Below are 12,090 nucleotides of genomic sequence, written 5' to 3' on the forward strand. Positions count from 1 at the left end.
TTAAAACAGTGTTTTAAGCGTTTAATAAATGCCATTATTATCACAACCTGATCACCCTGTAACCTCCCCAGCGCTTAGAACAGCGCTCTGCACATAGTAAGCGTTTAATAAATGCCATTATTATTACTAGTAAGTGCTTAATACATGCCATCATTATGATTATTATCACAACCTGATCACCCTGTAACCTTCCCAGCGCTTAAAACAGTGTTTTAAGCGTTTAATAAATGCCATTATTATCACAACCTGATCACCCTGTAACCTCCCCAGCGCTTAGAACAGCGCTCTGCACATAGTAAGCGTTTAATAAATGCCATTATTATTACTAGTAAGTGCTTAATACATGCCATCATTATGATTATTATCACAACCGGATCACCCTGTAACCTTCCCAGCGCTTAAAACAGTGTTGTAAGCGTTTAATAAATGCCATTATTATCACAACCTGATCACCCTGTAACCTCCCCAGCGCTTAGAACAGCGCTCTGCACATAGTAAGCGTTTAATAAATGCCATTATTATTACTAGTAAGTGCTTAATAAATGCCATCATTATGATTATTATCACAACCTGATCACCCTGTAACCTTCCCAGCGCTTAAAACAGTGTTTTAAGCGTTTAATAAATGCCATTATTATCACAACCTGATCACCCTGTAACCTCCCCAGCGCTTAGAACAGCGCTCTGCACATAGTAAGCGTTTAATAAATGCCATTATTATTACTAGTAAGTGCTTAATACATGCCATCATTATGATTATTATCACAACCGGATCACCATGCAACCTCCCCAGCGCTTAGAACAGTGTTTTAAGCGTTTAATAAATGCCATTATTATCACAACCTGATCACCCTGTAACCTCCCCAGCGCTTAGAACAGCGCTCTGAACATAGTAACCGCTTAATACATGCCATTATTATTACAACCTGATACCTCCCCAGCGCTTAGAACAGCGCTCTGCACATAGTAAGCGTTTAATAAATGCCATTATTATTACAACCTGATCACCCTGTAACCTCCCCAGCGCTTAGAACAGCGCTCTGCACATAGTAAGCGTTTAATAAATGCCATTATTATGACAACCTGATCACCCTGTAACCTCCCCAGCGCTTTGAACAGTGCTGTGCACATAGTAAGCGCTTAATAAATGCCATCATTATTATTACTGTTATTACAACCTGATCACTATGTAACCTCCCCAGCGCTTAGAACAGTGCTCTGCACATAGTAAGCGCTTAATAAATGCCATCATTATTATTATTATTATCACAACCTGATCACCATGCCAGTGCTTAGAACAGTGCTCTGCACATGGTAAGCGTTTAATAAATGCCATTATTATAACTAGTAAGTGCTTAATAAATGCCATCATTATGATTATTATCACAACCTGATCACCCTGTAACCTCCCCAGTGCTTAGAACAGTTCTCTGCATATAGTAAGCGTCTAATAAATGTCATTATTATTACTAGTAAGCGCTTAATAAATGCCATTATTATGATTATTATCACAACCTGATCACCCTGTAACCTCCCCAGCGCTTAGAACAGTTCTCTGCACATAGTAAGCGCTTAATAAATGCCACCATTATTATTACTAGTAACTGCTTAATAAATGCCATCATTATGATTATTATCACAACCTGATCACCCTGTAACCTTCCCAGCGCTTAAAACAGTGTTGTAAGTGTTTAATAAATGCCATTATTATCACAACCTGATCACCCTGTAACCTCCCCAGCGCTTAGAACAGCGCTCTGCACATAGTAAGCGTTTAATAAATGCCATTATTATTACTAGTAAGTGCTTAATACATGCCATCATTATGATTATTATCACAACCGGATCACCCTGCAACCTCCCCAGCGCTTAGAACAGCGCTCTGCACATAGTAAGCATTTAATAAGTGCCATTATTATTACTAATAAGTGCCTAATAAATGTCATCATTATGATTATTATCACAACCTGATCACCCTGTAACCTTCCCAGCGGTTAAAACAGTGTTGTAAGCGTTTAATAAATGCCATTATTATCACAACCTGATCACCCTGTAACCTCCCCAGCGCTTAGAACAGTGCTCTGCACATAGTAAGCGTTTAATAATTGCCATTATTATTACTAGTAAGTGCTTAATAAATGCCATCATTATGATTATTATCACAACCTGATCACCCTGCAACCTCCCCAGCGCTTAGAACAGCGCTCTGCACATAGTAAGCATTTAATAAGTGCCATTATTATTACTAATAAGTGCTTAATAAATGCCATCATTATGATTATTATCACAACCTGATCACCCTGCAACCTCCCCAGCGCTTAGAACAGCGCTCTGCACATAGTAAGCATTTAATAAATGCCATTATTATGACAACCTGATCACCCTGTAACCTCCCCAGCGCTTAAAACAGCGCTCTGCACATAGTAAGCGTTCAATAAATGCCATTATTATGATTATTGTCACAACCTGATCACCCTTTAACCTCCCCAGCGCTTAGAACAGTGCTGTGCACATAGTAAGCGCTTAATAAATGCCATCATTATGATTATTATCACAACCTGATCACCCTGTAACCTCCCCAGCGCTTAGAACAGTGCTCTGCACATAGTAAGCGTTTAATAATTGCCATTATTATTACTAGTAAGTGCTTAATAAATGCCATCATTATGATTATTATCACAACCTGATCACCCTGCAACCTCCCCAGCGCTTAGAACAGCGCTCTGCACATAGTAAGCATTTAATAAGTGCCATTATTATTACTAATAAGTGCTTAATAAATGCCATCATTATGATTATTATCACAACCTGATCACCCTGCAACCTCCCCAGCGCTTAGAACAGCACTCTGCACATAGTAAGCGTTTAATCAATGCCATTATTATGACAACCTGATCACCCTGTAACCTCCCCAGCGCTTAGAACAGCGCTCTGCACATAGTAAGCGCTTAATTAATGCCATTATTATGATGATGATTATTCTGGGAAGGATGAGGGGGGTCCCAAGATGGGGGGCGGGAGGCGGCCACTGACCCGCGGCCTGGCGGGCTCCTGGCTCTGAGGACGGTCGCGGCGGGCGGCGGGGGTCGACTTGGGGGTCGTCTTGGGGGTCTTCTTGGGGGTCGTCTTGGGGGTCGTCTTGGGGGCGTCGAGGGCCCGGGCCTTCCGGCCGGAAGCGGCACAGTGAGGCCTCCATCGCTGACAGAAATCCAAGGCCGCCCGAGGGCCCGGGACCACTTGGAGCACCTCCACGTCGCCCTGGGGGGGCCGGAAAGGGGCGCCTTGGGAACCGGGACGGAGGCGCTTACTACAGTGCCAGCGCTCAGTACGGTGCAAGCGGTAGGCGCTCAGTAAATGCGACTGAAGGATAAAGAGACCCCCACTTCCGGTCTCCCTTCCCGCCATGATGGCGGCCTTGGTTAAGGAGTCATTCGATCCTGCTCATTCATTCAGTCGAGTTGGCTGAGCGCTTTACTGAGAAAAGAGGGCTGTACTAAGCGCTTCATTCGTTCATCCATTCTGACAGGGCGCTTACAGCGAGAAGAGCGCTGTCCTAAGCGCTGCGTTCATTTCTCCATTCATCCGCCATGATGGCGGCCTTGGTTAAGCCCTCAGGAGTCATTCGATCCTCTTCATTCATTCAGTCGAGTTGGCTGAGCGCTTTACTGAGAAGAGAGCGCTGTCCTAAGCGCTTCATTCATTCATTCATCCATTCAGATTGGGCGCTTACAGCGAGAAGAGTGCTGTCCTAAGCGCTGCGTTCATTTCTCCATTCATCCGCCATGATGGCGGCCTTGGTTAAGCCCTCAGGAGTCATTCGATCCCGCTCATTCATTCAGTTGAGTTGGCTGAGCGCTTTACTGAGAAGAGAGCGCTGTCCTAAGCGCTTCATTCATTCATCCATCCATCCATCCATTCCGATGGAGCGCTTACAGCGAAAAGAGCGCTGTCCTAAGCGCTTCGTTCATTTCTCCAGTCATCCATCCCGCCATGATGGCGGCCTTGGTTAAGCCCTCAGGAGTCATTCGATCCTCTTCTTTCATTCAGTCGAGTTGACTGAGCGCTTTACTGAGAAAAGAGGGCTGTACTAAGCGCTTCATTCGTTCATCCATTCTGACAGGGCGCTTACAGCGAGAAGAGCGCTGTCCTAAGCGCTTCGTTCATTTCTCCATTCATCCGCCATGATGGCGGCCTTGGTTAAGCCCTCAGGAGTCATTCGATCCTCTTCATTCATTCAGTCGAGTTGGCTGAGCGCTTTACTGAGAAGAGAGCGCTGTCCTAAGCGCTTCATTCGTTCATTCATTCATTCATTCGTATTAATTGAGTGTTTACTGCGTGAACAGCGCTGTCCTAAGCGCTTCCTTCCTTCATCCATCCATTCATTCATCTATTCAATTGTATTGATCAAGCGCTTACTGCGAAAAAAGCGCTGTCCTAAGCGCTTCATTCATTCATTCATCCATCCATCCATTCTGATCGAGCGCTTACTGCGAAAAAAGCGCTGTCCTAAGCGCTTCATTCATTCATCCATCCATCCATCCATTCCGATGGAGCGCTTACAGCGAAAAGAGTGCTGTCCTAAGCGCTTCGTTCATTTCTCCATTCATCCGCCATGATGGCGGCCTTGGTTAAGCCCTCAGGAGTCATTCGATCCTCTTCTTTCATTCAGTCGAGTTGACTGAGCGCTTTACTGAGAAAAGAGGGCTGTACTAAGCGCTTCATTCGTTCATCCATTCTGATTGGGCGCTTGCAGCGAGAAGAGCGCTGTCCTAAGCGCTGCGTTCATTTCTCCATTCATCCGCCATGATGGCGGCCTTGGTTAAGCCCTCAGGAGTCATTCGATCCTCTTCATTCATTCAGTCGAGTTGGCTGAGCGCTTTACTGAGAAGAGAGCGCTGTCCTAAGCGCTTCATTCGTTCATTCATTCATTCATTCGTATTAATTGAGTGTTTACTGCGTGAACAGCGCTGTCCTAAGCGCTTCCTTCCTTCATCCATCCATTCATTCATCTATTCAATTGTATTGATCAAGCGCTTACTGCGAAAAAAGCGCTGTCCTAAGCGCTTCATTCATTCATTCATCCATCCATCCATTCTGATCGAGCGCTTACTGCGAAAAAAGCGCTGTCCTAAGCGCTTCATTCATTCATCCATCCATTCCGATGGAGCGCTTACAGCAAAAAGAGTGCTGTCCTAAGCGCTTCGTTCATTTCTCCATTCATCCGCCATGATGGCGGCCTTGGTTAAGCCCTCAGGAGTCATTCGATCCTCTTCTTTCATTCAGTCGAGTTGACTGAGCGCTTTACTGAGAAAAGAGGGCTGTACTAAGCGCTTCATTCATTCATCCATTCTGACAGGGCGCTTACAGCGAGAAGAGCGCTGTCCTAAGCGCTGCGTTCATTTCTCCATTCATCCGCCATGATGGCGGCCTTGGTTAAGCCCTCAGGAGTCATTCGATCCTCTTCATTCATTCAGTCGAGTTGGCTGAGTGCTTTACTGAGAAGAGAGCGCTGTCCTAAGCGCTTCATTCATTCATTCATCCATTCAGATTGGGCGCTTACAGCGAAAAGAGCGCTGTCCTAAGCGCTTCGTTCATTTCTCCATTCATCCGCCATGATGGCGGCCTTGGTTAAGCCCTCAGGAGTCATTCGATCCCGCTCATTCATTCAGTTGAGTTGACTGAGCGCTTTACTGAGAAGAGAGCGCTGTCCTAAGCGCTTCATTCATTCATTCATCCATCCATCCATTCTGATTGAGCGCTTACAGCGAAAAGAGCGCTGTCCTAAGCGCTTCGTTCATTTCTCCAGTCATCCATCCCGCCATGATGGCGGCCTTGGTTAAGCCCTCAGGAGTCATTCGATCCTCTTCTTTCATTCAGTCGAGTTGACTGAGCGCTTTACTGAGAAAAGAGGGCTGTACTAAGCGCTTCATTTGTTCATCCATTCTGACAGGGCGCTTACAGCGAGAAGAGCGCTGTCCTAAGCGCTTCGTTCATTTCTCCATTCATCCGCCATGATGGCGGCCTTGGTTAAGCCCTCAGGAGTCATTGAGCGCTTACTGCGAAAAGAGCGCTGTCATTCATTCATTCATCCATCCATTCACCTATTCATTCATTCATTCATATTGATTGAGCGCTTACTGCGTGCCGAGCGCTGTCCTAAGCCCTTCCTTCCTTCATCCATCCATTCATTCATCAATTCAATCGTCTTGATTGAGCGCTTACTGCGCAAAGAGCGCTGTCATTCATTCATTCATCCATCCATCCATTCATTCGCATTGATTGAGCGCTTACTGCGTGTCGAGCGCTGTCCTAAGCCCTTCCTTCCTTCATCCATCCATTCATTCATCAATTCAATCGTCTTGATTGAGCGCTTACTGCGCAAAGAGCGCTGTCATTCACTCATTCATCCATCCATCCATTCATTCGCATTGATTGAGCGCTTACTGCGTGCCGAGCGCTGTCCTAAGCCCTTCCTTCCTTCATCCATCCATTCATTCATCAATTCAATCGTCTTGATTGAGCGCTTACTGCGCAAAGAGCGCTGTCATTCATTCATTCATCCATCCATCCATTCATTCGCATTGATTGAGCGCTTACTGCGTGCCGAGCGCTGTCCTAAGCGCTTCCTTCATTCATCCATCCATTCATTCATCTATTCAATCGTCTTGATTGAGCGCTTACTGCAAAAAGAGCGCTGTCATTCATTCATCCATCCATCCATCCATTCATTCGTATTGATTGAGTGCTTACTGCGTGCCGAGCGCTGTCCTAAGCCCTTCCTTCCTTCATCCATCCATTCATTCATCAATTCAATCGTCTTGATTGAGCGCTTACTGCGCAAAGAGTGCTGTCATTCATTCATTCATCCATCCATCCATTCATTCGCATTGATTGAGCGCTTACTGCGTGCCGAGCGCTGTCCTAAGCGCTTCCTTCATTCATCCATCCATTCATTCATCTATTCAATCGTCTTGATTGAGCGCTTACTGCAAAAAGAGCGCTGTCATTCACTCATCCATCCATCCATTCATTCATTCATATTGACTGAGCGCTTACTGCTTGCCGAGCGCTGTCCTAAGCACTTCCTTCATTCATCCGTCCATTCATTCACCTATTCAATCGTCTTGATTGAGCGCTTACTGCAAAAAGAGCGCTGTCATTCATTCATTCATCCATCCATTCATCTATTCATTCATTCATATTGATGGAGCGCTGTCCTAAGCACTTCCTTCATTCATCCATCCATCCATTCATCAATTCAATCATCTTGATTGAGTTCCTACTGCGAAAAGAGCGCTGTCATTCACTCATTCATTCATCTGTTCATTCATTCGTATTGATTGAGCGCTTACTGCGTGCCGAGGGCTGTCCTAAGCACTTCCTTCATTCATCCATCTGTTCAATCGTCTCGATTGAGCGCTTACCGCGACAAGAGCGCTGTCATTCATCCATCCATTCATCTATTCATTCATTCACATTGACGGAGCGCTGTCCTAAGCACTTCCTTCATTCATCCGTCCATTCATTCATCTATTCAATCGCATTGATTGAGCGCTTACTGTGAAAGGAGCGCTGTCATTCATTCATTCATCCATCCATTCATCTATTCATTCATTTGTATTGACGGAGCGCCGTCCTAAGCACTTCCTTCATTCATCCGTCCGTTCATTCACCTATTCAATCGCATCGACTGAGCGCTTACTGCAGGCAGGGCGCTGCGGTAAGCGCCCTCCCCCCGAGAAGGGTGGTCCCTTGGGGGGATGACGGGAGGCGAGGCTCGGGCCGGAAGTGGGCCGACGGTTACCTCGAAGACCTGGTCGTCTAGTACGCGGGTCCCGAAGAGCAGGACCCCGTCGGTGTCCAGCCGGGGCCGGGGGCCGCGCGGGAGGGCCTGCCTCACCCTCCTCTTGCAGTCCACGATGACGGTGACCCATTGGCCCTGCACGGCTATGGCCAGCCGGTGCCACCTGGGGGGGGGGGAGGAGGAGGGAGACTGACCTTTGACCCCGGGGACCCCTGGGGGGCCGGGGTCAGGGGGAGAGGGGCGGTGGGAGGTCAGGGGTCAGGAGGCCGTGGAGGGAGGGGTGGGAGGTCAGGGGGCCTGGGGGGAGGAGGGGGGTGGGAGGTCAGGGGTCAAGGGGAGGGAGGTCAGGAGGCTATGGAGGGAGGGGGTGGGGGTCAGGGGTCAAGGGGGAGGGAGGCCGGGGGGCCTTGGGGGAAGGGGGAGAGGCCGGGAGATGGGGAGGAGGAGGGTGGGAGGTCAGGGGTCAAGGGGGAGGGAGGTCAAGGGGTCAGGGGGCCTTGGGGGTAGGCGGTGGGAGTTCAGGGGTTAAGGGGGAGGGAGGTCAAGGGGTCGGGGGGCCTTGGGGGGAGGTCAGGAGGCCATGGAGGGAGGGGGTGGGAGGTCAGGGGTCAAGGGGGAGGGAGGTCAGGGGGCACTGGGGGAAGGAGGAAGAGGCCGGGGGATGGGGAGGAGGGGGGTGGGGGTCAGGGGTCAAGGGGGAGGGAGGTCAAGGGTCAGGAGGCCATGGAGGGAGGGGGTGGGAGGTCAGGGGTCAAGGGGGAGGGAGGTCAAGGGGTCAGGGGGCCTTGGAGGAAGGGGTGGGAATTCAGGGGTTAAGGGGGAGGGAGGTCAAGGGGTCGGGGGGCCTTGGGGGGAGGTCAGGAGGCCATGGAGGGAGGGGGTGGGAGGTCAGGGGTCAAGGGGGAGGGAGGTCAGGGGGCACTGGGGGAAGGAGGAAGAGGCCGGGGGATGGGGAGGAGGGGGGTGGGGGGTCAGGGGTCAAGGGGGAGGGAGGTCAAGGGGCCAGAAGGCTATGGAGGGAAGGGGTGGGAGGTCAGGGGTCAAGGGGGAGGGAGGTCAGGGGACCTTGGGGGAAGGGGGAGAGGCTGGGAGATGGGGAGGAGGAGGGTGGGAGGTCAGGGGTCAAGAGGGAGGGAGGTCAAGGGGTCAGGGGGCCTTGGGGGGAGGGAGGTCAAGGGGCCAGGAGGCTATGGAGGGAGGGGGTGGGGGTCAGGGGTCAAGGGGGAGGGAGGTCAAGGGGCCAGGGGGCCTTGGGGGAAGGGGGAGAGGCCGGGAGCTGGGGAGGAGGAGAGTGGGAGGTCAGGGGTCAGGAGGCCATGGAGGGAAGGGTGGGAGGTCAGGGGTCTAGGGGGAGGGAGGTCAGGGGTCAGGGGGCCACGGAGGGAGGGGTGGGAGGTCAGGGGGCCTGTGGGGAAGGGGGGAGAGGCCGGGAGGTGGGGAGGAGGGGGGTGGGAGGTCAGGGGTCAAGGGGGAGGGAGGTCAAGGGGTCAGGGGGCCATGGAGGGAGGGAGGTCAAGGGGCCAGGAGGCCATGGAAGGAGGGGGTGGAGGTCAGGGGTCAAGGGGAGGGAGGTCAAGGGGTCAGGGGTCTTGGGAGGAGGGGGGTGGGAGGTCAGAGGTTAAGGGGGAGGGAGGGCAGGGGGCCTTGGGGGGAGGGAGGTCAAGAGCCAAGGAGGCCATGGAGGGAGGGGTGGGGGGTCAGGGGTCAAGGGGGAGGGAGGTCATGGGGTCATTGGGGGCTTAGTCAGGTGGTCAGTCGGGGGAGAGGGGGGTGGGAGGTCAGGGGTCACGGGGGAGAGGGAGGTCAGGGGTCCAGGGGCCGGGGGGGCCGGGAGGAGGGGAAGGTCAGAGGTCATGGGGGAGGGGTGGGAGGTCAGAGGTCACAGAGGAGGAGGGTCAGGGGTCATGGGGGGCTCAGTCAGTCAACCAGGGGAGAAGAGAGTGGGAGGTCAGGGGTCACGGGAGAGGCGGAGGCCAGGGGTCAGGAGGCCGCGAGGGGAGGGGAGAGGCCAGGAGAGGAGCGGGAGGTCAGAGGTCACAGGGGGAGGGGGTGGGAGGTCGTGGGCCGGAGAGGAGGGCAGTGGGAGGTCAGGGGTCACGGGGGGGTCATTCAGTCAAGCAGGGGAGAGGAGGGCGGGACGGCGGGGGTCACGGGGGAGGGCGCCTAGTCCAGTGCTCTGCACACAGTAAGCGCTCAATAAATACGATTGAATGGATGAATGAATGAATGGGGGGGGCTCAGTCGGTCAAGCAGGGGAGAGGAGGGCGCTTAGTCCAGTGCTCTGCACACAGTAAGTGCTCAATAAATACGATTGAGTGGATGAATGAATGAATGGGGGGGCTCAGTCGGTCAAGCAGGGTAGAGGAGGGCGCTTAGCCCAGTGCTCTGCACACAGTAAGCGCTCAATAAATACGATTGAATGGACGAATGAACGAATGAATGAATGGGGGGGCTCAGTCGGTCAAGCAGGGGAGAGGAGGGCGCTTAGTCCAGTGCTCTGCACACAGTAAGCGCTCAATAAATACGATTGAATGGATGAATGAATGAAGGGGGGGGCTCAGTGGGTCAAGCAGGGGAGAGGAGGGCGCTTAGTCCAGTGCTCTGCACACAGTAAGCGCTCAATAAATACGATTGAATGGACGGATGAATGAATGGGGGGCTTAGTGGGTCAAGCAGGGGGAAGGTCGGGGGTCATGGGGGAGGGCGCTTAGTCCAGTGCTCTGCACACAGTAAGCGCTCAATAAATATGATTGAATGGATGAATGAATAGGGGGGCTGAGTCGGTCAAGCAGGGGAAAGGTCGGGGGTCATGGGGGAGGGCGCTTAGTCCAGTGCTCTGCACACAGTAAGCGCTCAATAAATACGATTGAATGGACGAATGAACGAATGAATGAATGGGGGGGCTCAGTCGGTCAAGCAGGGGAGAGGAGGGCGCTTAGTCCAGTGCTCTGCACACAGTAAGTGCTCAATAAATGCGATTGAGTGGATGAATGAATGAATGGGAGGGGCTCAGCCGGTCAAGCAGGGGAGATGAGGGCGCTTAGTCCAGTGCTCTGCACGCAGTAAGCACTCAATAAATACGATTGAGTGGATGAATGAATGAATGAGGGGGGCTCAGTCGGTCAAGCAGGGTAGAGGAGGGCGCTTAGTCCAGTGCTCTGCACACAGTAAGCGCTCAATAAATACGATTGAGTGGATGAATGAATGAATGGGAGGGGCTCAGCCGGTCAAGCAGGGGAGAGGAGGGCGCTTAGTCCAGTGCTCTGCACACAGTAAGCGCTCAATAAATACGATTGAATGGACGAATGAACGAATGAGTGAATGGGGGGGCTCAGTCGGTCAAGCAGGGGAGAGGAGGGTGCTTAGTCCAGTGCTCTGCACACAGTAAGCGCTCAATAAATACGATTGAATGGACGAATGAATGAATGAATGAATGGGGGGGCTCAGTCGGTCAAGCAGGGGAGAGGAAAGCGCTTAGTCAAGTGCTCTGCACACAGTAAGTGCTCAATAAATACGATTGAATGGACGAATGAATGAATGAATGGGGGGGCTCGGTCGGTCAAGCAGGGGAGAGGAGGGCGCTTAGCCCAGTGCTCTGCACACAGTAAGCGCTCAATAAATACGATTGAATGGATGAATGAATGAATGAATGGGGGGGGCTCAGCCGGTCAAGCAGGGGAGAGGAGGGCGCTCAGTCCAGTGCTCTGCACACAGTAAGCGCTCAATAAATACGATTGAATGGACGAATGAATGAATGAATGAATGAATGAATGGGGGGACTCAGTCGGTCAAGCAGGGGAGAGGAGGGAGCTTATTCCAGTGCTCTGCACACAGTAAGCGCTCAATAAATACGATTGAATGGACGAATGAATGAATGAATGAATGGGGGGGCTCAGTCGGTCAAGCAGGGGAGAGGAGGGCGCTCAGTCCAGTGCTCTGCACACAGTAAGCGCTCAATAAATACGATTGAGTGGATGAATGAATGAATGGGAGGGGCTCAGCCGGTCAAGCAGGGGAGAGGAGGGCGCTTAGTCCAGTGCTCTGCACACAGTAAGTGCTCAATAAATGCGATTGAGTGGATGAATGAATGAATGAGGGGGGCTCAGTCGGTCAAGCAGGGGAGAGGAGGGCGCTTAGTCCAGTGCTCTGCACACAGTAAGCGCTCAATAAATACGATAGAATGGATGAATGAATGAATGAATGAATGAATGGGGGGACTCAGTCGGTCAAGCAGGGGAGAGGAGGGCGCTTATTCCAGTGCTCTGCACACAGTAAGCGCTCAATAA

At 51.3% G+C, this 12,090-nt stretch overlaps 1 protein-coding gene across 1 annotated transcript in view; it reads right to left on the bottom strand.

The window, feature by feature from the left end:
• The window catches only part of COL11A2 (collagen type XI alpha 2 chain), a gene marked incomplete at its 5' end in the record, with an annotated part of 220,222 nt that overhangs the window by 173,044 nt on the left and 35,088 nt on the right, over positions 1-12,090 (bottom strand). The window contains 2 exon segments of the mRNA XM_038742186.1: positions 3,034-3,258; positions 7,805-7,967. Coding sequence (XP_038598114.1) covers positions 3,034-3,258; positions 7,805-7,967 — 388 coding nt within the window.

The sequence above is a fragment of the Tachyglossus aculeatus genome, unplaced genomic scaffold (assembly GCF_015852505.1).
Source record: "Tachyglossus aculeatus isolate mTacAcu1 unplaced genomic scaffold, mTacAcu1.pri scaffold_101_arrow_ctg1, whole genome shotgun sequence".
NCBI lineage: Eukaryota > Metazoa > Chordata > Mammalia > Monotremata > Tachyglossidae > Tachyglossus > Tachyglossus aculeatus.